Raw genomic sequence first — 26,046 nt, 5'->3', positions numbered from 1 at the left:
ACTGGAAATAAATCAGTCTATTCAGTACAATCAGGCCTTGAGGTTACATTAGCGCCATTCTGTGTGGTAAAGCAGAAGAATCCGGAGTCATCACACCCTGGGCGTGACCCTAATGCACCATGGGAGGACTAATCCCTGCATCCATCCCAAGATCTCAATTCCACTGCAGCAAAACAGGAGCTGGAGTTAAAAAGCAAAACAGTATTGAGCAGGTCATAGTCTGTTTTTTTTTTTTTTTAAAAGTACAAAAACATGAGGGTTTACAAATAATGAGGGGGGAAAAAATATATTTGTCTTTCCAGAATGCATCATATTAGATTTGAAAACTTTCCTAGCATGAAACATTTCAAAAAGGAAAATACAAGACCAATGTGAGCTGAAGATCTTGATGTGGATCGCCACACTTTATTACATAAAAAGGTACAGCATGCTTTAGGACACATCAGAGCAAACACAACAGTGTTTATCAGTTGTGTACAGTGTTCAGCAACTTTAAATGTATAAAAGTCAGTCGTCTAAAAATACCACTGACAGTTTAAAGTTAAGATTGTAACAGAATAAATTTGCACTGTTGTATACAGGATTCACAAACCATGGAACAATCCTGACCCAAGACAAGTTCACATTTACCTTGGATCACATTATACCGTGTGCAAATCACAAATACTAAAATGATTTAATAAAACCCTAAAACCAGCTGTGATTGGCCTTTCTGAGTCTCTACGTTTTGGTGTTGTGAGCCTCCCCTACTGAAGCGGGCCTGCCCTTCTCCCCAAAGCGCCTGAAGAAGGTGACCAGCGCAGAAGGTTCCGGTCTTTTTGCCACAGTGGGCTCTCGTCCATGTCGTCTCGGGAAGAGCACCCCGAAATGGGATCTGGGGTGATCGGGCCCATCGCCCACGGAGACAGACCTCAGCAGAGGGCCTTGCGTCGGAGTTCGGCCCGAGGAGCGGGCTGACAGAGGAGATGGCTTCCCGCCAGTGTCGTATAGTACCGAGGCGGACAGGCTGTGTTCGTAGGAGCGGCACGTGAACGGCAGGAGGGGCGGCCGGCCACGCACAGGGGTGTCGGGCAGAGCCCACACGCCGTCGTCGGGCTCGTCATCGAAGGTCGTGGAGGAGAAGGAGTGGCGGCGTCGCTGGGCTGGACTCTGTGGCAGTATGTGGGGGCTGAGGACAGTCCAGGGCGAGCCCGGGCCATTGTAGCCACTCTGCAGGCCCACGTCCATGTCCCGCATCTCCCGGGGAAGGGGGGACGAGACGGCATCCCACACTCTCTGGCACTTGAGGTCTCTATTTGGACTGGTGGTGGTGATGGCCTGACAGGGCGACACCTGAGATGCTAGGTTATCCAGACTCTCGCCGACAGCCTGGCAGGGCGACACCTGAGCTCCCAGGCCACTCAGACCCTTGCTGACGGCCTGACAGGGCGACACCCTTGATGCCACTTCTCGTTTCTCTTCTTGGTCTCCTCTCTTTTCACAAGGCTCCTCCTCTGAAACAACCGAGGCATTCCTCACTACCACCCTCCTGCAGTAGCGTGCCTTGTATGTGCTGCTCTTGGGGGTTGCCTCATCTTCTACGCTCCATCCTCCTTGGTGCACCGCCGGGCTATGTAGAGTCGCCGTGCTCCTGGTTTCCTCCTCTACAGTCCGGCTCCCCTTCCCCACCTCCTGGGGCTGTTCGCCGTTCAAAACCCCGGTCTCGCCCGCCTTTGCCTCGAACAAGTGGCTCTGCTCCAGCGGCCGGCTGTCCGAGACCCTAGTCTCGGCTTCCTCTGCCTTGGCAGGGCTGTATGCGGCAAGCCCAGGGCACTCAGGCCGAGCCTCACCCTGGCTCAGCACCTCAGCAGAGTTCTCTCTGTTAGCCGAGGGCTGGCGTCTGCGCGGGGCGTGCTCGGTGAGGAAACTGGTAAGGATGGTCTCCAGCGCTGTGCTCTCAGGGGCCGAGCCCGTGTCCCGGGCCGAGCAGATGGTGATGGAGCGTCGCTTGGCGACCCGCTCGAGCGCCTCCTTCTCCCGCTGCTGTCTCCGCCTCTTCTCCAGCGTCTCGCGCTCACTGTTCTCCTGCTCAACAGACAGGAGCAGAGCTCAGTGCACACAGCCACTCGAGGTGGTAAAGTCCCGAGCACTTAGACGGGTCATTTAATGACCTTCCTCCAGACTGAACCTCGAACAGGACATGCAAAGGAAGTACATCAACACTGAGTACATAGAGCAGGACCATGACAGGACTAGGACTATTTGCCAGTTTTAGAGTATCGTAATACACGGGACAAAGTCAATGTCGTGTCCTTGTGTTGCACCAATATTGCAGATTTTGGCCCCAGTAGTCAGGGAACAGCTCTGTAAACAGCAGGACTACCCAAGTACCTACAACATATCTTACATCACACATGCAAAAGTAACATAATGCCACATTTGTTTCTGAATATTGTGATCTACCCACAAGAACTTGGGAAACAAAAACCCAGAAATATTACTTCATCTTCACATCTAACCTGTGGACTCTCTTTCTCTCCCTCTCCCCCCCAAGATGTTCTGACCACAAACACAACGGAATACACATCCATCAGTCAAGCCTCTGTGTATGTCTTGACTCCAAATAAAAGTCCTTGATAAACACTCATGCAATGTGCAGACATATGAAAACATTGTAAACAGATTACCCCGCTTATGATCATAGACTGCCCCCACAGAGACAGGAAGAACAACGGGAGACTCTCACCAGGCTCTCCTGACTAACACATGCCTTGTGTTTCATTTTATGAAGGTAACCGTAACCTTGGCAACAAGTAGAGTCATGACAATTTTATAACCGTGAAAGGGATCACTGACTGTGCTGTATGGCGCAACAAAGAAGAAAAAGGGAAGAAAAGAACAGTCAGCGAGGCAGACCTGTATGGCTCTCTCGAACTTCTCGCAGAAGGAGTGGAAGATGAAGCAGCATTCCTCCAGCCTAAACGTGGCCGGATCTTCACAGAAGTACTCGGCCACAGCACCACTGAGGGAGTCTAGCTCCCGCAGAGAGGCCTCCATATCAGCGAGTCTACTCTCAGCCACCTACGGACATGGACACACTTAACAAGTGTGTTTTCTTCGGAATTCTGAGGAGTGGAAGTGATGAACAGGACAGTCTCACCTGCAGAAATTCCTCCAGCTGAGGCTGCAGCTCACACTGTCTGCTGGCATGAGTCTTGGCTTCTTTGATTTTCTCCATTTCTCTTTGAAAGTCCATCTCCACTTCCTGTTTATGGATCCTGGAGGCAGCGTTATACGTGCAGACTGAACATGCATCATTGTAGCATGCTCGGTCTGTTCAGATATCATCAAGCGCTCGCACTGTGGTCAGGTGGCCATTACCTTGAAGCCTCTCCGATGTGTTGGAGCTGTTCTGGAAAGTTCCGAAGGTTGGGGTCAATCTGCAGTGCTTGCTGTGGTTCCGAGAGCGACAACACAAACAAAAAAATAATTTAATAAATAAATAAAAACATTTACAAACACACTGAGGTATTAGAATTGATAAATGAATATGCAAATGTATTTGAGTGAGGGTACATTACCATGGCAACATAGTGCATGAGGTTCATGCCAGGTTTGTTGGCTTTGGTGTCTACTAGTCTGAGCAGAGACGTCATTCTGAATCCCAGAGCTCGACCAGCGTAGCCGCCCTGAGCAAATCCACACAGAGAAAAGACTGAGCTTAAGAGAGGACATGCTAAGCCCAAAAACACCACAATAGAATGGCTACAGCAGTGCTAGGGCCAGTCCTGGATCTCTACGCGACCAGACACGGACCAGACGCACGGAGGCGGCAGGTGCTGGAAGCAGCAGACTGGGCCACATGTGGCTCTCACTCACAGCGTTCATGTAGTTACCAGCTTTCAGCACCAGATGGATGATGGAGTGAAGATCATCACATGCCAGCAGCTCTGCAGAAACAAGGAACAAAAGGTGTTGTGCTGTAAAAGAGAGATGTTCTGAAACATTGTTTCTCTGGAAACCTCAACTCACACACTATTATGCAAGTACCAATTTTCATACTTTGGAACAGAAAAAGTACATATTGTCAGTAAAAGTAACCTTTACTTAATAACTGAACAACTACTGTGTGCAAACAATAACTCGGTTTGCCAAAACAGTAAAGGGCGGTCGGAAACTAGCAGACACTAATTAGACACCAATTCAAGATTACAGGCGTATATGGCGATGGTGAGTGGAGAGAAGCAATACCATTAGCTGCTGCAGTCATGACGGCGATGGAGTTTCTCGCCTCCTCTATGAAGGGGAAGAACTCCTCCCTGAGGAGCAGCCTCTTCAGTCTTTCTTCATACCTGCAAACAGCACAGCCCATGACTGTCTACCAGAGCCCCCCCACCCCCTCCTCCGGGGCTTTTTACACCACAACGAGGGCAAAAGGTGCAAGGTGAAGTCGGGACTACACCTGGAAATCTTATTCTGAAGCTGTATGAATTTTAGGCAGTCAGATCAGAGCGGGCATAGCGGTCCGCAAGCCTCCAGAACGGGGCTGCGACTACAGCACCCGATGGCGATTTCGGAACCGTGCGACTCACCTGGGAACTTTAACCAGCATGAGCAGGAAGCGGTCGGCTTCAGCTAACTCCGACACGTCGCCGCCAAACGCCAGGAGCTTCTTCAGCTGGAACATACACACGGTAATGTTGTTTAAACCTCACACGCCAGCTTACGAGCACCTTCCTGGACATGGATCGAGCCTAGACTTGGACCAAACTACTAAACTGACTAAATTGGGATGAGTGGATAATTTTACAAGCACTTAGTTCTGCTCAGGAAGCACTGAGCTCCACAGCTGCTACTGCCGTCAAATTTTACCTCCAAATCATCAGGCAAGAGCTTGCTCAGCTCCCTCAGTCTGCCGGGGACGAAGCTTGCATTTCCCTGTCTCACATCCTCAACAATGTCCTGCATTGGCCTGCAGGGGGAGCCAAGCATACAAAGACACAAGTACATAACTATGAGCTGAGAGATTTAAATGGTATTCAAAAGCTTTGTATAGACTGCCCTGCTATTAAAGGATGCAACGAAGGCATAACTATTCAATCCGATTTTCCCCGTTGACGGCACCTTAAACAAAAGGTAAATGAACTGCTGAAATTAGGTGGAATTGCAATGGTCTGGGTTAGGATTGAAGGAATACCCGCAGACATGACTTCAGTAGACCATGAAGAGATTCCTGACACTTTACACATTAAAATAGTACTACCATACGCGAGATTCATGACATTCTGAGCACATCAAAATAGAATTCAAGTTTTGTCCTGTTTTACAACTTTCATATTTGAAGACTCACCACTATGATGAGAACACAATTAAATTCAGATACTGAAAGGTTTATTTACAGTTTAATACCACAAAGGTTCAGTTGGCAAAGTTTTATCTCTATAATTGCTTTGTTCTTGGGACCATCTGAAAACAGCACTGACTAAGGTGGGTGTAAACATGAAAGAACACAATGTAGTTTTGAGAAAGCCAGCCATCCAGCCATAACGTGGGGAAGGACATCAGTGCTTGGTATTGCCCTTGGAAGTGCTGGTCTGCCCTTTACGCAACTCAGCAGATAAGCAAGTCAATGCTCTTCCCCTGCCAACAATAACTGTTATTTTGTTATGTATCCATGCACTACAATGATCCACACCTTGTGAAATATCACCCCTCTCTCTCTCTACTTAGTCCACACTCTCTACTAAGAACATATCCGAGTGCTCAACATGATACTCTGAATTCATTTTCTGATAAATTATCATGATAAATTCTGGTAAATCAATAAAATACTTGCACCCCACCTCCCAATAAAAAAAAAAGGATGAGTAAAAAAACAAAACAGTAATCTTGTAACTAGCAACAAATCACTATCTCCACAAGAACACAACCCTGGTCTTCTAATCAGTCACCAAATGAGCATTAGATCTCATCAGGGAAACAGCAGGGAAGAAGTAGGCTCCACAACTGAGGTCAGGTATGGAACTAGGCACTACATAACCTGGCATGGAGATCAGGACATTGTGGTGGAAACAGCCCGAGAGGAAATGTTTCATTACTTCAGTTCAAAAACGCACCTTTTAAACTGCTTCAAGAAAATCCCAACATTCATACTTTTCTTCGAGTTGATGATCGACACCTAGAAGAGGAAAAAGGAAAAACCAACAAGAGGGAAAAAAAAAAAAAAAAAAAAAAAACCAGCTATTTACTTTGACTTTGATGAAGTGATATGAAATGACAACGTCAGTACCCAGCTGGGTAAAGGTTGCATCATTCTTTTACTTTAGCACACACACCCCCGCCCAAACTCTCCGCAAGCACAAAAATATTTCTGTGAATATCAGCAAAAACAAATACGCACCTGACAATCATTCACTCATTTTGAACAGAAACTGACAATAAAATAAGGGGAATTACACAAAAAAAAACAAAACAAAAAAAAACACCTTCTACAGGTTTAAACAAAGATGTTGCCACAAGAAGAACATGATCTCTGTGGTTTCTATTGTTATGAACACCAATAAGCACCCATCAGCCAGAGTCACTTCTGCCTTACACGCACCATGTTCCTTGTGCACCGGCTCCAACGCAACACAAACACACAGACAATGAAATGACCTCTATAAAAATGGCCTAAATTTCTCAACTCTGACAGGTCAAAATGAAGCAGGCAATGGCTTAAATGCTCCCATGAAGGAACACTGTCCTGTAATGAAACAATCACCAAGACCTCAAACAGCCAAAACTGCCAAGCCGGTGTGAGGATACTTAACTGAATGATTAATGATGTATGACAGAACTTCTTACTGTATGCGTCTGGTTAACAGAATGCTTAATTCTGTCCTATACCACACTGAATGACACGTACACCATTCGTTAAGGACGGTGGTTCCACATGTCACTGTTAATAATGAACAGTGTTCATATCATGGCAAACATGGAAAAACCTGCAGCTGCTTGATGTTACTCTGTGTCATTAGCGTGAGGGCTATGAGCAGTAAAAGGAGTCCAGTGACTCAGCAACAGCCTTCATCACAACCGAACACTGCTGGAGATTAAGCATAACCACAGATAACAGCAGTCTTCCAGTCGAGCAGGATCTCAACACTGCAAGATTATTCTTGTTTAGGAGCCCATCCACTTAAACGTACCGAACTGCTACATCTACGACAGCAGCCTAGCAACCAGCGCAGTGGCTGTTTTGCTTGGGAAGGGGGCGGCATACTGCACTCACGGGCTCGGCGGCGGCACAGCTCACTGGAAGCCCCCACACGCTCTTCTTGACCGTGCGATTGCCCCGGCGGGTAAGGAGCTGCTGCTCGCTGTGGCTGAAGAGCTCCTCGATGCGCTCGGTGTCCAGCGGGAAGTCCTCCAGCGACCGCCGCGCCGTCCACACATTCCGCTTGCCCACCACACTGTGCTGGGGGATGGTGTCCCAGTTGAAGTTGCGCATCCGGGAACGCCGATGGGTGCCTCCCCGAGATAGCGGATCACCCCGAGAGCCAGGGGGTGGAGGCGGGGGAGGTGGGGGTGGAGCTGGGGCTGGGGGTGGGGGTGGGGGTGGGGGTGGGGGTGTAGGTCTGACTGGCGCAGCGTCATTCGGAAAGCCAGGAGATGAAGGCTGTACCAGGAGCTGTGGTGGCCCTCTGACTGCCACGCCATCCATTGGCAATTACACAGTAGATATCTAAAGTACCTCAGATCCAAATGACTGCAAGAAGAAGCAGGATCCAGAGTAGCTGATTCAACAACAAGAGAAGGAAAACAAGCGTGATGATACATGAAACATCTAACACGCAAGGGTGTTTATGTTCACTGGATTTCACTGAACATAAACACATAAGGAGCTGAAACACTTACAAAACGCATAATGAAGTGAGTTTAACATACAAATAATGAGTCATAATATAAACTAACAAATTACGTCTTCACACCTATGGTCCATAGTTCACAGCAAACAAACACTTCTGCTGATAAGAGGCAAGTATGTGAAAGTGATAGTGATGGGAACTGACCACAAAGTCAGATAATTTTATGCAAGACTACCATACTCATGCAAGGACATCTATTTAACAGCTGGGTGTCAAAAAGCCCATTTGAAAAGTACAGTGATCGCTTTGTCTAACCAGTATCTCTTCAGATACAGTAGACAAATGACTCCATCAAACGCGTTTTAGGGCTTTGCCAATAACCCCACAGCTTACTGCAGTTAGAGCTGAGATCAAAAATATGCGACATTATCCAACAAGAGACGACAGACCTTCAAATACTCTTGACCAGAAAATCATTGGATTTAATTACTACTAGGTTACGGGGTTGCACACAAGTGGGTTTTTGCTTTTTGTTTGTTTTAAGATTTAAAGAGCTTCAGCTAAGTGTAAAATTAACCTTCAGGGTCGAACTGAAAGTCGAAAGGCAAAGTGTCGGCAGATCAACTTCATAAGCTAACGGTCAAACAACTGTCTCCTGTTATTATACGGAGACTCACAGCACGGAGAACTAACATTCTACGCGACAGACGTAGCGCAGAAAACACAATTTACCAAAACCACATACCACAGTAGGCTGAGGACGAAACACTCAGGTTTTAAGTACCATTCCTCTCCGCGGTAGACAGTCTAACGCCATCTCCCGTACCAAAGGCCCTTTATCGATGCCGTTAAGGTAGCCACGCCCCGCGCGCTCAGCGAGCCGCTCACCTGCTCAAGGCCCGCGCGCACTCTCCTCCTGCCGAGTTCTGGAAAAACGGTGTGCAGTCACAAGACATGTGACCACACTAACGTGAACTGGTAGATGCTCAGCACCACTGCTGGAAAGATAAAGATTCATTGTGCAAAACGGAATTACAATTCAATTCAAGTTAAAAAAAAAACAATAATAAAAAAAAATATATATATATATATATATATATATATATATATATATATATATATATATATATATATATGCGTAAGACCACTGTAGATGTCTGTTTTAAGAAGATTTCCAAATTCAATCATTCCACTGTATGGAAGATCATCTACTAATGGAAGTTTGAAAATGACTGCCAACTTGTCCAGGCCAGGATGCCCCATTAAATTTAACCTGAGAATAGACCATAAAACGTGGAAAGAACCCCAGAATTTCACTGTGGATGCGAAAGATTTTACACAGGAGACACATCAGTTGTAGTCTTTGGTGACGAGAAGCAACAGCAGAGCAAGACTACAGTGTGCTGCTGAGTGTGCATGAGTGTGCAGACAAGGACCTGGCGTTCTGGAGCCCCGGGCAAAGGGCAGACAAATCACAGATAAACTTGATTTGCCACAGTACCAGAATCCATATTTGGAGAAAACCAAAGATTTGATCAGAATCAGACCTGATAGAAATGTTATGGTTTGCTGCCTCGGTGCCTCACTAACTTGCACTAATAGAGTAAAATATAACAACCTTTATGCCAAAAATGGGCCATTCATGCAAGACACCCCTCAAATGGCTCAGATAAAAGAGCTTCATGCAGGAGTGGGCTATGTGTTCTCCGAGAAGACTTGTAGACATCTATAGGAACACATAAAGGAGTTTCCGCTAAGGGGGAATCGCACCTGTTAAGGGGTGGGATATATTAGACAGCAAGTCTGGAACTGCTGGAGCAGAGTATCTCCAAAATGGCAGGCATTGTGGGGTGTTCCCGGTATCCGATGTACATGTAGAGCGAAGGTGGGCACTCCTGATAGAAATGTGTCAGAACACACACCGCATGTCACAGCTCGCTGCATATGGGGCTCCGTAGTCACAGACTGCTCAGAGCGCCCATGTTGGACCATGAAACAACAGAAGAGAGTGGCCTGGTCTGCTGACCTTCTTTTACATCCTATGAATGACTGAGGGTTTGTGTGTCACTTACCGGGGGAAGACATGGTACCTGGATGCACTATGGGAAGGCGGCACAGCAGCAAGATGCTCTGGGTATTGTTCTGCAGGGAAACTGTTTTTGACATTTATGTGGATGCTACTTTTACACATACCACCCAAAGACTTTGCTGCAGATCAAGCCCACCCCCATCAGGGCAATGGAACTCCCTAATGGCACAATGGTGGCACCAGGTGGTTTGAATATGCCTGACTGGCGTATATTTACAGTGCATTTTGTGGTTTTTACCTTTTGTGGTTGTGGTTATTACCTCATTTAAAGGTGTATTTGAAGCAAAGGACTGCATTTCTCTTCTTGTGGGAATTTACATATTAAAGATTCTGCCATGGCAGTAGTTGAGAGTGCTCAATCAGAAGGGGACTTTATACCTACTAATATGAAACATTTTGAGTTTTTCAAGGAAATTGTGAACTGTCATGTCTGATTTGGCACACCAGATATACTCCTGTAACATCAGGGACATTTCACCTACTAAAATGTATAAAACACACACTTAACATGCCCTCAGTAAGTCAAAGGTGTGGACTGTGCTTGTGTCGTATAGCACTTGGCACACCTCTACTAGTAAGCATGAGTACTGCAAATGTGGCAATCTTCTACTAATGGGTCTGGGAAAGGTCATTTTAAAGCCATAACCAGAATTCATTGCGGTTGTCAGACAGATTGGTTTCAGGTACTCAGGATTTGGGCCACTAATTTGAGTGTCATCCTTTAAATGATACACTGCACATGTACAGTGTCTCTGGTTACTCATAGGTAGTCCCCAACTTTGCACGATTTTCAACCTTCAGCATTTAAAGAAATCTGAATAAATGGAAAATATACAAAGAGTCACTTTTTTGAAAACACTTCAAATTTTATCTTGCGGGCTTTAATACATCATTGCCATATTCCAGGGGTTTTGGTCAGAGTTAAAAATAAAGGCAGACATCATGGGAAACCTGTTTAAACTGTATGTAGTCATTCAAACACTACAGTATCACAAAGCAGCCAAAAATATTGATTGTATGCAAGTAATGTACTTTTCATGATGCCCTCAGTCTACTACAGTATAAAAGGTGACATTAAGGAATGACTTTCACTTTTCTCATTTCTGTGTTAAAGACTTCCAATAGCATTAAGGAAGAATGCTAAGAAAGACATGAATTATTTTTAGCAAAATGAGATTTGGGATTTTTCTCTGGTTGTCCCATCCTTTTAGTTAACATTACAGCAAAGAAAAACCAAACAAACCCCCAAACACCAGTCCTTCATTTCAGGACTACCTGAAAGTCTTTAAAAGAGGAAGACCACCATGCTCTTCTCCCTTTACACCATCATTTCCACTTCGATCTCAAGTAAGCAACTCTAAGTAGCAAATCAGGGAGCAGGTACAGGATCGCTCTCTGCTACACACACATACACACACACACACACACACTCACACACACTCACACACACACCCACACACACACCCACACACACCCACCCACACACACACACCCACGCACCCACACACACACCCACACACACACACACACACACATACACACACATACACACGCACGCACCCACACACACTTGAGGGGAGAGACAAAGTAGACAGGTGCCCAATCCTTTGACATTCAAGCTACACACCTGTTTCAGATGAAAGTGTTCCTCTTTAATCGCCAACAGTGTGCATTACTTTTCACACGAGTGAACGACAATGCAACAGAGTAAATGGTGGAGGTCTGTGGACCGCTTTAAACCGGAAAAAGCCACAGAAAACCCATTGGCAGACATAGCCAGTACAGCCAATATTAAAATCCAGTGTTCCTGCGAACACCTTCAGTATTGCTTCTGTGTGGGTTCAGACCTATTGTGTAGTGTTCAAAAGGTCACCTGTGTGTTGTACTTCAGTTAGATTGTATGTAGCTCATTTCTGAATGAAGGCTAACACACTCCATTAGCCATAGCCACTTGTGATCTACTGTGCGAATATGCTTTGTATTGTCTTTAACCAGTTCTCATACTTTTTTTTTTTTTTTTACACATGAATGAAAATGGAGAAAAGTACAACAGTTTAACTGCTCAGAATGTATATCCCTTTATGTTAGCATACAATAATTTTATAATTTAGGAAGCAAGAAGGTCTTACTTACAGAAAAAGGAAATAAACAGTTCTGACTGTGAGGGGCCTTTGTAATAAATAGCTGCAGTATTATAAACTATATTATAAATTAGAATTATAATTCCATTATAATTATGAAATGAAATCAAAAGCAAGTTTAAAAAAAAGAGGGGAGTGATCACTTCTTCCGCATGAATTGTTGGAAGCACACACACGCTGGTGTAGGTTAGTGAGTACAGGTGAACAGTGGAGCTCAACTTCTGCTCACAACTAATGAAGCACATGAAAAAAAAAAATCATACTGACAAATGCACATCTCATTTCTTGGATTAACCTCTGATTTGGTAACTTAAAACAACAGATACACAAGCAAAAGTGACAGAAATTGGTACATAGCACAATAATTCAGCACAATCCTCGGATGGGCAGCTGTTTTGGCAATACAGCTCGTAATGTTCACTCATCTTTCAAACATTGCAAATATTGCATTCGAACCCCTGGAGCTGAACACACAGCTATACTCCCTCTCTTTGTATCTTTTCCTTAAAAACAAAATAAACAAAAAACAAAAAACCCCACAAAACAAAACAAAAAAAACCCCACAATAAAACAAACAAAAAAACAAACAGGCATTGAATTCATTGGACACAATTGGAAATGGCATTAGAACAACCTTAATCCCAAGGCAAACAGTACAGTATACAATACTGTTGATGCCAAACTTCAAATCGACAATATTTCATCTGAATTGCTGCAGAGCAAATCTCAAATGCAGGGATTACACCAGCTGGCATAAAATGGACCTTTTCGTCCTCGAGGTTCTTCACCATTCTGAGGCTCCGTGAGCTGCGACGGGACAGGAACAGGAGGAGCACAGGTTCACTCCACGAGACGACGAACCAGCACACGGGTGCGCGGCTCCACCCGCAAACGTTTACGTAAAGCATTGTGGCAGAAGTTCACAAATGAAAATGTTTCCGGAGACTGACTGTGTATACTTTACGGAATCCCGCAACGAAGAAGCACATAGTTGTAGTGTTTTTGTACCAATGTGACCAAATAAAATGACGGTTAAGAACAATCTCCTCTGTATCGTGATAACTCGGATGTTCGTAACAAGGAAAATTTATGAATTTTTTATATTTCTTCTGGACACTTAGCAAAATAAATCATATCAGATCTATTGTCATTTAGGACGCACCTATAAATGTATTCTTTGAAAGTTCTGGAACAGGGGTGTTCAGTTGCTGGGTTGTCGCTCATTATCTACAAGTCCAGGTCTGCAAGCTGAACATCGCACACGGATAAAAGGGGAAACGTGGCAAGCTTTCTCATTAGTGGCAGAGAGACGAAGGTCCGGTGCTCAGGAGTTCTGATTGACGCCCACGGGTAATTTCCCCAGGGCACCAGGCCGGCGTGCGCCGACCTGCGGGTTGGCGAGTGTTTGAACCAAAAAACGCAACAACCGTTGGAATGAGTTAGACACGAGTGACGCAACATCTCATGACCAAACAGTTTTAGTGCAGAGAGAGGGAGAGAGATGGAGACACGGTGGGAGGGAGCGAGGAGGAAGAGGAACGGAGCACAGGTCGGAAAAGGCAGAGGCGGCGGCCCGTATCCGAACGCACGGGAACGCGGCCGGCTGCGTGCTCTGTCTGGATGACGGATCGGGGGGAGGGGGCTCGATTTTCCGCACTTTCACTGCTCCTCCAGCCAGGACGGCTTGTCGGCTCCGGGCGGCTTGAGCTTTATGTTGAACTGCTTCAGGGTCTGTTCCAGTTGCTGCTGGTTCCCGGCGAAGTAGGCGGAGATGGCATTGTGGAAAAGGAGAAGCTGCTTGTGCATCACCTTCACCTGAAGAAAGCGGAAAGGCTCGTGTAAAACACACCATGGGAAAAAGCAGGAGACTCTCAGAGAACCTCCACATTCTCATGCGTGCCATGAGAAAATGCATAAATGCATAAATTACAGAACACGCGCACGTGGCCGAAGCAATGACGATGTCTTTTGAAATGTAGCATACTAAAATCACAGCAGTTTGCACGTTAAACGGAGACGATGGCCCAAAGACCTTGTTCTCCTCCAAGAACTTGAGCTTGATGATGACGTCACTGCGCAGTCGCTCGTATTTGTCCTTGTGGATCTGGTACTGCTGTTGGGCCGTCTCGATGCGAGCCATGGTGACGGCGTCCCGCGGGCCAAGGTTCAGCTCCTCCAGGTCAGCTCTGTAGGCGTCAAACTCCAGCCTGCATGGGAGGGGAGGGGAGGTGAGGAGAAAGGAGGAAAGGGAGAGCAGATAAGAGCCTTTGAAAAATCACATGCTCGACAACGTTAAATGATGTGCACTCAACTCCCCTCCCAAACACTTTACACTCCCTGAAACATGGCGGTTTCCTGCCAGCAGTTCTTACCTTGCGTTCTCGTACATCTTGATGGTCATGAGCGTGTCTTCCATAGTCTTGTTAACAAGCGTGTTGATGCTGGACACGAAGAAGTTGATGGCACCCAGCAGCGTCTCCCCATTCTTACACAGCAGCTTCTGGGTTTCTGCGTTGTAGCCAAATTCGTCCTGTGTTGGGTGAGCAGAAATCGGTCAAACCAAAAGCCCCTTCACGTCACTCTCCCACGAGACCAGGCACTACGGTTGACCTCCTATGTCACACTGCCAGATTTACGCAGTCACTTTCCTTGCAGGCTCTCCTCATCTGATCAAAACACCGTTCGGTTCTAAGCTAGCCCGAGAGCGGGGTGTGCCTGTCGGAAGCATCGTGCGCTCACCCGCAGTTCGGGAGACTTCTGGCTGAGGTCGGCGAAGGTGTCGCCGAGCGCGTGCTGCGTCTGCACCATGCTGTAAAAGTGGTTAGTGAGCGCGCGGGCCAGCCGCAGCACGGTCTCATACTTGCGCTTGGTGTCACGCAGCACCTCGATCTGGGCCTCCAGCTCCAGATCCACGGTGCGCGAGCCGCGGCCGAACCGCTCTGAGATCAGCTGCTTCGTGCACTGCAGAGACAGAGATGGAAGAGGGTCACAGGTGTGAATGGCAGGGTTGAAGCCAGTTTGTTTGTGTAGTAAATGGATAAATGAGGGAACATTCCAGAAACCAATAGGTCTCCAATTAACCAAAATTCAAACGGAGTTTCTTATACATCCTGAGGTCACTGTCCTCTAGATCTTACCAGCCAAGGTTCTGGTTGAGCTCAGCACTGAAAGTCTCTGCACTCTGCAGTCTCTAATAAAACGGGCTGGAGCTTTCTCTATTGGTTGTCAAATGATGAAAATTTAATTCTGGCAGTAATGGCTGAGAAAGGTGTCTGTCAACAACAAAAGGCCTTTGTCTATAAGAATGGAGGGAAGCGTCTTGAACACTCTGAAGCTTTATAAAGCCCAGAGCTGCCTTTCATCTTATAAATGCACAATCTGCACCGTCAGATTCTGTACAGCAGTTGAGTGCACTGCACTGCAGCTCCCAAAGCCTCATAAAAGCAGCCTTTCCTCATTTTTGCTGACGGAGGTCCAGCCAGCCTGTGGGCGACAGACGCGGCACTTTGCTTCTTCGCTCGGTACGTTAACCTTTCCCTCACACCTGTGTTACAGTTTCAGGAGCTGTGGTGCGAGACCTTAACCCTGGCTCCTTATACCTGCACACCTGCAGCCTGTTCACACCCACCACTGCTCATGGGAACAGTTTCAAGATGAATCAAGACAATTCACACATGTTCCAAAGATAATTAAAAAAGAAAAAAGGACAGACATTGCATTGGACAAGTACTTCCAGGGCAACCAGTGCTAGTGACATAGCACTCTTATAACAATCCTTTATCATAAGGGCAAACATGGAAGGACTTAATAAACAGGGCCTGTGGACACAATGGTATGACAACTGAAGCTGTTACAAAAGTCATGAACACTTCTATATTTGTAACAGTGTGAAAACATCAAGGCATTGCTTTGGCACGCTCTCCAGTGGCCCTGAGAGTCAAATCACAACGGCGTTTACAAAACAAATAAAAGTCAAGCCCTCAGCTGAATTAAGCAACAACACAAGGACATTAAGCGAGAACATTATGAAAAACAAAGTATTTAAAGAAAATGCTACATTTCTGGAATCAACCCAGCTCTCACAGCACTGAAAGATTAAGTCACGTCACATTAGCATGAAGCCACAACACAATAGCATTAGCCAAAAAGAAAACCACTTCCAGAAAGGCTGCATTTGAGAGCCCCCAGGAAAGTGCTCCTGGCCACTAGTGGGCAACATTTCCCCATGAAAGTCTGAAAATTCATGAAATCACAAGCAAAGCGTTTCCTGGTCATCTCTTTACCATCTTGCTAGAAGTCATGGCTTAAATAGTCATAATATAAGGTCTGGGTTGTATAGTGATGTTCTGGCCAGCAAGCCATCAAAGTATTTATAATTCCTAGAATATTTACAGTGACATCAGACATCAGAAAGTGTGTGTCACCAAAACAGTGTTTCATTTTGGCTGATGCGGTGTTTGATACTAATGTGAGGTCACTTTTTAGTCCAGGGAGCGCTGGATTGTTTCTACTAATGCAGTGTTTTTAATGTTTCATTTTTCTAATGAGGTTTTCTATTAACATATTTTCTTTCTGCCTTCTTTTATATGTGGTCTTAACGCAGTTGTGTTCTTGTCCTTTTGATTTCTTCACAGATGATGTGATTTGGCTCTGGACCACCGTAAAAATGAGATGCAAGAGTAGGTTTCAATCCGAGGCCTTGGAGATCCTCGCGTAGTTCGGCTCAGTGTTTCCCTTCTGTAAAATGTCAGGATTATACAGAATTGCCAACCCAAACAAGGTGTATTATAGCAGGAACGACACAGGCAACTGTAGACTTGAGCTGAGGACTCTTATAATAAGACGCAAGGTAGCAAAGCTTTTCTTTCCTGGAAAAATAAGGACTGAGCAAGCTATTGGTTAAATTCAGACTACATTCACCTAGCTGTTTTTCCCAGGCCTCACAGAAACAGTTCTTGTAGCACCGTGCCACAACACTAAAATGAGCTCTCCATGGCTGTAAACAGTCGAGGCGGGAAAGGACTAACGGGGCTCCTACCTTATAGGTGTTCAGGCTCCATTTCTTCATCATGTCAAACTTCTCCACGGCAACGCCTCTCGTGGCCTCCTCTGCCACAGTGGGAGAGCTCCCGCTGTGCAGGCTGGGACCTGGAACAGGCGCAGACAGGCCAACACTCAGAGCCCACATCTAACCTCCCACACTCCACAAACCCAACCAAACGCTTGACTACCTGAGAATTTACTGCCTGTTAGCAGGGTCAACATGTTATATAGCCCTTATTCAGCATTTTCACAATTCTGGGCTTTTCAATACTGATATAATGGAAGCAAACAAGCCTTTTAACAAATCAGCAAGTTGCTTTTGTTATTATTGTGTGCTGCGAGCCTTCTGATCAATCACAGATATCCCAGAGATTTCTGAAGTTGTTTTAATGAATATTTTAACTATGTCACCTCAGGAGTTCACCAGGGTGTTTTTATACATTCCAAAAAGGTACAGAATATAAACCATTAACCAATCTAGAAACCACAGTAATTGTAATTATTCACTGTGTTTCGATACAAGACTTGGTCTGCGTCTAAATTACTGTGGGCCCACAAAGCAGCGGGTGGAATCGAGTTCTTTTTTGGGATGTTTTTACCTTCATCTGACACCTGCTTTAAAGTTTTGAGATGTGTTTATATCTCTTTAGTTTTTCAGTTTTCTGCACAGCTCTATTATCACAATGTCACATTTTTGTCCACATCATGCAGCTCTTTCAGTTGAATTGTGCGCAAATTGTTTTATTCTGTTTTTAACGCAAATGCTGTAATATTCATTGGCAACGCCTAAATTTAAAGATGAATGTGACTTCTCTCCTATAACATTCACTCTGACTCGTCCCAGCCATCATGACAGCAAAGCGTGAGCACAGGACAGCGTGCTAAAGCATGGAGGCGGGTGAGCCAGGAGATGGCAGTGAGAAAGCGTGGCATGGGAGCACGAGTCCGTGGCCTGGGGGCATGGTACCTGGGATACCGGGGAAGTCGTCTGATTGGTTGGCTATCCGGCTGGCCGCAGACTGGCTCGGGGCAACGTTAATGCCCCTGCACTTCGTTCGTAGGTCTGGAGGGGGGGGGTGGGGGTTGGCCACGGGTAATGAGGCACGTGGAGGGTATTTAGGACATTGGGTGTGGGGGTATTATTTGGGATTTAGAGAGAGGGAGTGAGGATGTTTGGGGAATGGATGGGAAAGAGGTTGGAGTTAAGTTTCCATGTAGGGATGAGGAAGGAAAGGAGAAACGGAAAAGGATGGAGGAAAGAAAAAAATGGAAAAAGAAAGTTAATGAAGATGAGAAAAAAAGGATATGAGAATATGAAAGTTAAGACATAATACTGCTGTCTGATGATAAACAGGCCAAAATGTGAAGTTCACTGACCAGCATCAGACCCGTAACACTGACGAGCATCAGACCAGTGTTACATCTATGAATACAGAGCCATCTCACTCAGACTGGATCTATTATGTTGTCACAAATGTCTATGATTTCTGTTTGATCATTTTGACCCAAATACTTTCTGAACCACTTGGTGAATTTGGTAAAAGGCAGTTCCAATCATTTCACCCTATTGAATTCCAGCAGAAAATCGCACATGGGGAAAGGGGAATTAATGCTTGAGGCCAGAGAGGTTAACACCAGCACCTTCTTCCCTTGCAAAAGAAAAGAGGTGTAGAGAGAGGGGAAAAAAAAACCCATCCAGAAGCCCAGAGGCGAGGATTAAAAGGAACGAGTCCACGTGCTCATCAGAATCCCAAACCATAGCAGAAGAGGACTGACGAATAACAAACACTGAGACAGCATGCGCCACACTGAGCTGGCACACACGACAGAACCCATGAACTACAGAGAGGGGGAGTGAGAGAGAGAGAGAGAGAGGGAGAAGGTGTGAGAGGGACGAAGCAAGAGAGGAGAGTGAGTGACCTTGTCCATCGACTGGGATTCGTCTGTTGCCCAGAAAGTGAGTGTTGAGGTGAATAGCGGGCCCTGAGACAGGAGACAAACAGAACGCTCTCTCTAAGTCAGCCAGCAGAGGGAGTCAGGAACCTCTTCCACCCAGTTGAAAGGCCAAGTGCTGATGAACATCTGATAAGGCGTTAACTTCCATCCCCAGATTCCAACCCCACCTATTTTTACCCAAACAACGCTGATCTTATATTACCAGCCAAGTCCAGCATCCACAAACATTCTCATGTCCTGTACGAACACACTGGGCTGCTTAAGCACGCAACAACTACACAGAGGGCACTGCCGGCACTCTTCAATTTACTTTAATGACTGTGACTTTATTTGACTTATTTTACACATTGTAATAATTTAGCATTTCCCGTCGGTACTGGGTTGAATATGAATTTATGTGCTATACAAATTTTCCTTGAAAACCTGCCTTGCGGTCTAATGCATTCCAGCTGTCTATCGGATCCTTATGACAGTATGATGATTTCTGTAGCAAAAGGTGTTTTACCCTCTCACACACACACACACACACACACACACACACACACACACACACACACACACAATCTGAGGCCAGTAACTGTGCAAAAGAGCTTTTCAATACAAATAATACAGTGCACAAAGCGCACATTCCTAGCATTGTTAAGACTGTTAGGTAGAGGTAGAGAGAGTGAGCGAGAGAGAGAGACAGACAGACAAGGACCAAGACAGAGCGAATGTGTGGGAATTGGAGAGAGACCTCATTTGAGACACAGAGTCTCACAGCCTCGCCTTCATCTACCCCAAACCGTACAGTTTCACAGTGGACTCGAGGAAAACGTCTGATAGGTGGAGCACACTTTGGAGAAACGGAGGTACGACTCACAGGTGGGAGCCTTGCCCTCGCTGTATGATTCAACACACACACGCGCTTGCATGCGTCAGAGCGGGGCATGGCGCACTAGCGTCAGCGTGACGGTCATACCTTTGATGGAGCTGGTAGGGATGATACCTTCTGCTGTGCCACCATAACCTCCCGATACGATGCTGGTCTCGTTAAGGTTGGGCCCAGATACCATTACCTGCTGCAAGTCCTACACACACACACACACACACAAAAGTCCTAAACACGTCCTGTGTTGTTATAGCATCTGTTTGCTATATTTACAAAAGCTTTAACCATACATACATATCCAATGACGATAGATCTATTAGGTTTGTGTTAGGAAAACACAAAAGAAATGAACCCAAAAAGCACGAAAGTATCCCCCAAAAGTATTAATGTGAATTTTAATTAGCTCTTTGAAAAAAGAACTTCTGCAGCATTCTAGAAGTTCTGCATTTGGGATTCTGTTAGGAACTGGCCTCATGTCATTCATACGCAGTGCTACAAGTGTCTGAATACAAGTGTTTCGTCACGCCAGACAGGATGTGCGTGTTTCTCCATGCAGCAGGAAGGCACCCTGATTAAGCTAGCGTCCCTGCGCTGCTGGGCCAAACGGATCCTCCGACCGGCTCGACACAGCTAAGGTGTGTACACACAGCTGCTGGGCCAGGCGACGCCCACGTTGCGCGCCCGGGCCGCATCGCTTCCACTGCTGGGCGTGGCCTGTGCCCCTGGCCACCGCCAGCGTGGTGCCTGGCACAGGGTCCCAGTGCACGAGCACTGCAGAACGTCACAAGTGCTGCCAGTGGATTAGTACTGCGCTGTATACTGGCATAAGCTCTGTACGGACACGGAGCAGACGAGGTGGAAAACCAGGAACAAAAGTCCGCTGGAACCATTAGGACACGGTTAGCCGTGGTGATTCCAGATGGATTTTTATGTTAACAGAAATGATATTAACGTTCATTTTTAGTTGTTAGTTAAAAATACTGCAGGAATGCAGCAGGATGCTTTTTAAAACCTCTCTTTTTCTCTCTCCCTCTCTTTTCCATTATTGTCATAGAACTGTTATGGGAAAAAAAAACAGATGAATCCAAATGGACTGAACCTTCTGTTATTAAATTTTAAAAAGATATCCTGCAACATCTGTCAGAATCAGGGGGCTCTCAACAATGTAGTCCCACACACGCACGCACACACACGACCCTCCACCAGAGTTCATCTCACCCTGTGGCCGGGGTGGCCCACCCTCCCGTGTAAACTCCACTGTGCGTTTGGAGCCTGCACAGACATGAGTGGGACACGACGACAGACACACAGAAAAAGAAAAAAAAACAAAACAATGCATAAACAAAACATGTCATTGTCATAGAACTAAAAAAAGATGGAAATCAAAGCCCAGCGTTTCATGCAATAAAATCATCTCATTGTGAGTCCTCAACCTCTCGTCGGCAGGTAAAAAAGTGACACCTCTGATCATCAGGCCAGATCGATGCTGAGTAACAAATGTGAGCAAAGAGTACAGCACTGAATTACAAATCCACAGAACACAGAGAGAGACAGAGAAGGTCTGGGTGGAACTATAAGAACGAACACACCAAAGCCACATTGCTTGGATGACAACAGAAGACTGCTTGAGCACGTTAAGGTTCTGAAATACGTTAAGGTCCCCCCATATTTCCACTGGCTACTCACAAGGCAACAAAGTTAAGGCCAATTAAAACTGCTGGACAGAATGATCCTTTACAGTGAGAACAATGCATTTTGTTTAGTACTTCTTTTTCAGTTGGTCATCATATATAATATTAGCAAATATGAGCTGTATCATGTGATTCTTTTTCATAATATCATAGGATGCTGAATAATACAATAGTGAACTGAATAAACCCATTTTACTTGACACCCATCCAGTTTTCATGGTGAAGTATTAGCTTTCTGTAACAGTAAATAAACAGATGTGTTAAAAGTTATTGTATATGACAGCCTAACAAATCAATGAATAGTGACAATATGTAAATGCATATTGACATACTGATGCTATACTTCAAAGGACATGCTGTTCAAACTGTAGGCTAAACGATTTCTTCTAACTTTAGAACGCCGAGGCAGATGGTAAGTCACGCTTGCCTTCGTGACAAAATAACCACAGAAAGACAAAAAGCCTGAAGTCTGAGAAGCCTGTGATTTGCACATTCGTTCAATGTGTCTGTTCTATCAAAAGAAACTGAAGGACACCAAAGTGCCATCTGTCTCTGCCTGAACCAGCCAGGCCTATTTAACATGGAACAGTCACCAATCAGACAACAGCATTTCTCTTATAAAAACAAACAAAAACAACTCTGCATCTGCACCCTCTCAAAGACTACAAAATAAAGCGTACATAGCCGCCATCCCTTTTTTTAAGGAAAAGTATTTTATGATCACAAACAAAACTGGCAAATGTTGTACATGAATGAGTAACAAATAAAATTAAATGCTCTAATCAACATGGGTGGTGAGCAGATGAAGCCGTTCTCAAACGCTGAAACCTTTAGGCTAATTGTCGTGTCAAGAAAACATATAACTACTGCCAGCCCAAGTAAATTACCTCCTTGGTTAGCAAACAGAACACTGTTTGCCTGCCATTCCTTTCCCGGATCTGAGACCCTGCAGTGCTTCCAATGAGGTGTGTCTGGAACAATGACCCCACCCGAGCTTTTGTGTACCCAAGACTCTGTAGTGCGAGAACTTTTCGTCCTTCCTCTTAGCTGTTCCCTAATCCAAGCGAGGGAACGGCACAATCTAGCATCTCCCATTTTCAGCTCACTGTAAAGACACGTTACCGTTGAAAGTCTTCACTGCAAAGTAGAAATTCTACACACAGAACCTGAAATCCTACAACCAGCACTCCAACGCGCCTCACGTGGGAACCCTCAAGATAAAAGGAATGTCCGAACCACCTGCTTGCTGGGCGTTTTTTCTCACTGGCCGTTTGCACATGAACACTTTCGCACATAAGGGCTGTTCCTAGCTACCTCACCCACCGCAGCAGACGTGGAACCACGGGAGTTGGGGCGAAAAGGGGCGCCAACCTCACCTGCTCGAGGCCGTCGTCCTCACCAAGAACCCTCGTGTCTCCGTTACTGTTGATGGGGATCTCCATCGTGGCTGCTTTGCTCATGATACTGTCCGTCATGGTGAACCCTTCCTGCGGCAGATGGAGGGGTGGGGTGGGGTGGAGTGGAGTGAAAATGAGTGAGCAACAGAGAGGAGTGAGAGGAAAAGAGAGAGAGGAGGTTTAGAGACAATTGACTGACGTAATCCAAAATATCTCACTTAATTGGGTCAATGACTCTTCATTTTTTGTTTGGGTTCTGTTTTCAGAAAGTGTAACAAAGCAATTTAATATCTGTGGATTAACTAGCAAGTCTAAAAACCCAGTGGAGTGGCCTTGAACCTTGACTGCTCCAGTTATGCTACAAGAGAGTACCAGCAATGCCGAACAGTTACTAGGCCCGTCACACCGGTGATCATGAAATGGTCATGTTACATGGCTTGAGAATGTAGAAGGAAAACAGCTGCCATGTCAGCAAGAAATCCAATCCAGAAACTTTATCAGCGGAACTGGTCACACGCGCAAAAGAAAATCACAGATTCTTCAGCCAGAAGCCCACTCACCAAGTCTACAGCCTGCCCAGACGCCATTTGTTGTGTTTCACATTTCAAACTTTGTAGGTTCCTTTGCAGTACTGTCCTTTAATACAGAGCAAACAAGGTGCACACTGAACCAGACAACGCGCCCGCCTAAGCAGTCCTGCCTGCCGGAGAAGCTTTAAGCACCAGCGCTGGGAAATTCGCTTTCAGCAGACAGGTCCAAGACAGCGTGTGACTCAGCTCTCATGGCAAATACACGCACACAGAGCTCTCCATGTCACGCCTCCACTTGACTCAGAGTGACGTGTGAGCAGCTGCGCGCCAGGCTGGGTACCGGGGGAGCTTAAGAGAGAAAGGGCAGAGCTCATTACCCAAAATGCATTTGTGCTTACTCAACAGGTGATGAGTGGCAGACTGATAAGTTAACAAATAAAAAGAAAGGCTCTTCACTGGACCAATAGTGAGAAAGACTACAGTAGGCCGGCAGGACGCAAGGCGCTAGCCACTTCTCATAAATGGCTTTTATGGATACGTACTCGTTTACTCAGCTTCACTGAGCTGTGATAAAAACTCTTTGCCAGGGGGTAAATGGTGGTAATGGAATTCTTACAAGCAAGTTTAAGTTTGTGATTTCAATGCAAACAATGGACACGCCTACAGGTGCTTAACAAACCGCAGCCTCTTTTGTGGGGCCTCTTGGACATTATCTCGATTTCGGTTCATGGGTCCAAAGTTTTTTGGACTGCCATTGTTGCGTTGTCTCAGGAATGCAGCTCTGGGCTGGCTAACGAATGGGGCTTCGGTGTGCTTCAAACGCCAGCTGAAAGGAGGCAAAGAGATAAGCCAAAGTCAAATGAAGAGGTCCGACTATCTGTGGCATGTCCTTTCACGCAACTACGGCGACCAGTTTAGCAGAAGGCTACACCTGACAGCTTTATGCAGTTCCCAAAGCCCAGAACTAATCATTTAATTCAAATATTCGTTTATACAAACGAATAAGGCACAATAAGGTTTTGTGAACGAAGCAGCAAATAAATGTTAGAACCTTAAGCACAGTCGAAGCAAGCTACACCAGGGGCACAGATCCCCCCCGACACCGACTAACCGGCTGTAGCGACGGTTGCCTTGGACACCGTAACACCGTACGTTTAGTCACACGAGACAGGCGGATTAAACCCGCACTTTTGCAGCGCATTGCACGGGGACGTTAAGATCCTGCCTTCGCTAATGCACCGAATCTACGCTATTCGGGCGATGACGCGCCCGAGGAGGTCAAAGAAGCGGCGTTTCGGTGCCAGACGCGCGTTACTGCGCACGGCATCCCGCCCCAGGGCCCTCCACGAACACGCGAGCGGCGAACACGCGAGCGGCGGACACGCCGCTGCTTTACAGCGGGTGGGTTTTCATTTCTAAAAGACACAAACTGAATATTCTTCGACTATTATTTTTTTTCTTAGAAAATACTGGAACAAGAGCAAAACAATAAATAACTAGTGATCTTACCTGTGCGTTTCCTATTCTAGGGTTAGCTATTTGGCAAGCTTAGTAGACTAGTTTAAACCAGATCATGCGCAAAGTAACCTTGACAGTCCAAAATGAGCGTGGAAATGATTTTTAAAAAATGAGGCATTCAGGAATATTAGTTAAGTATGGGCGATCTGATCATTAATGGGCTTTCGTCGTCTTCGGCCGTTTCTTCTCTCTAGCGGCTTGTTTGTATCATGACCAAACCAGCAGCCCAAAATGCCTTGCGAAACTGACGACGACAGGGCCGTTTTTCCTCTCACAACGTGGAACACGCACTTTGCGTAAAGAAGCAGCCATGTTGAGAAGGGCAGTCGAGGCTTTTAAATATTATTATTATTATTATTATTATTATTATTATTATTATTATTTTATTATTATTATTGATTAACTTTATTTAAAAGCACCTTTCATACATAAAATGCAGTGTTCCACAGTAAACGTTTGCTGTAAAACTCACACATATACTGCTATATAATGCTATATTGATCATTTATTCGATCATTTATTTCATTTATTTATTTAATGTAATTTCGAAGACATGAATTCAATAAATAAGATTTTCCCTTCTTTCTCACAGACAGTATGAGTCCAGCGTCCTTGTCAATCTAAGGCTGAAATGGCAAGGTTCTAAAGCGTGCACCACTTCGTCTTCAGTCTCCAGGCTTCGCACTGCTCGCAAATGCAGATCGAATGCAAATGCAGACAACGCATGTATACGTGCCCCCCTCCAGACACAGTAACGCTTATTCACGGGTCCAAAGTGTATAAATGAACCCAAACCATCACAGAGTGTTTCTAGCGTTCGAAATCATTAGATACAGCAATTTATCCCGTGTTGTATTTCCCCTAAAACCACCTAGAAATCATACTGGTTACATACAAAATCAGAAAATCTATTTATGAAATATAATTATTTTATACATAGTATACTATTTAGTTTTTTTTTATTTTTATTAACGGCCGTAT

At 45.5% G+C, this 26,046-nt stretch overlaps 2 protein-coding genes across 10 annotated transcripts; both read right to left on the bottom strand.

The window, feature by feature from the left end:
* Positions 1 to 431: 431 nt before the first annotated feature.
* Positions 432 to 7,684, bottom strand: fhdc3 (FH2 domain containing 3). Its single transcript, XM_035535763.1, has 11 exons — positions 7,253 to 7,684; positions 6,096 to 6,157; positions 4,852 to 4,951; positions 4,572 to 4,657; positions 4,231 to 4,331; positions 3,859 to 3,929; positions 3,561 to 3,668; positions 3,361 to 3,431; positions 3,140 to 3,257; positions 2,896 to 3,060; positions 432 to 2,064 (listed from the first exon to the last, which is right to left on the bottom strand). The coding sequence occupies exons 1-11, from the start codon at positions 7,682 to 7,684 to the stop codon at positions 721 to 723; spliced, it is 2,658 nt and encodes an 885-aa protein (XP_035391656.1). The 3' UTR covers positions 432 to 720.
* Positions 7,685 to 11,548: 3,864 nt separating this feature from the next.
* arfip2b (ADP-ribosylation factor interacting protein 2b) lies at positions 11,549 to 25,286 on the bottom strand. 9 transcript variants are annotated; one of them, XM_035535467.1, is made up of 13 exons: positions 25,057 to 25,286; positions 24,212 to 24,373; positions 23,578 to 23,895; positions 22,997 to 23,107; positions 21,148 to 21,201; positions 20,020 to 20,128; positions 19,023 to 19,085; positions 18,070 to 18,165; positions 17,098 to 17,207; positions 14,799 to 15,020; positions 14,432 to 14,589; positions 14,092 to 14,266; positions 11,549 to 13,874 (listed from the first exon to the last, which is right to left on the bottom strand). In XM_035535467.1, exons 3-13 carry the CDS (start codon positions 23,602 to 23,604, stop codon positions 13,719 to 13,721), a joined length of 1,281 nt encoding a protein of 426 aa, XP_035391360.1. In that variant the 5' UTR covers positions 23,605 to 23,895; positions 24,212 to 24,373; positions 25,057 to 25,286; the 3' UTR covers positions 11,549 to 13,718. The 9 variants fall into 9 exon arrangements, with proteins under 9 accessions (XP_035391360.1, XP_035391359.1, XP_035391362.1 ...); XM_035535466.1 differs by having other exon boundaries at positions 23,578 to 24,373; XM_035535469.1 differs by lacking the exon at positions 21,148 to 21,201 and having other exon boundaries at positions 23,578 to 24,373.
* Between the last annotated feature and the right edge of the window lie 760 nt (positions 25,287 to 26,046).

Source organism: Electrophorus electricus, chromosome 17 (assembly GCF_013358815.1).
Source record: "Electrophorus electricus isolate fEleEle1 chromosome 17, fEleEle1.pri, whole genome shotgun sequence".
Taxonomy (NCBI): Eukaryota; Metazoa; Chordata; class Actinopteri; order Gymnotiformes; family Gymnotidae; genus Electrophorus; species Electrophorus electricus.
This window is presented reverse-complemented; position numbering and strand designations above follow the sequence as displayed.

What these genes read in the sequence shown, in the direction of transcription:
- arfip2b (XM_035535466.1), bottom strand. Translation starts at nt 23,604, where the DNA reads ATGGCGTCTGGGCAGGCTGTAGACTTG. An exon ending in AGGACGACGGCCTCGAGCAG is followed by an intron (nt 21,202 to 22,996) that starts GTGAGGTTGGCG and finishes ATGTCTGTGCAG; the next exon opens with GCTCCAAACGCACAGTGGAG. An exon ending in CGACTTCCCCGGTATCCCAG is followed by an intron (nt 17,208 to 18,069) that starts GTACCATGCCCC and finishes CGCCTGTTCCAG; the next exon opens with GTCCCAGCCTGCACAGCGGG.
- fhdc3 (XM_035535763.1), bottom strand. Translation starts at nt 7,684, where the DNA reads ATGGATGGCGTGGCAGTCAGAGGGCCACCACAGCTCCTGGTACAGCCT. An exon ending in ATGCTGGTTAAAGTTCCCAG is followed by an intron (nt 4,332 to 4,571) that starts GTGAGTCGCACG and finishes TGCTGTTTGCAG; the next exon opens with GTATGAAGAAAGACTGAAGA. An exon ending in TCATGCACTATGTTGCCATG is followed by an intron (nt 3,432 to 3,560) that starts GTAATGTACCCT and finishes TCGGAACCACAG; the next exon opens with CAAGCACTGCAGATTGACCC.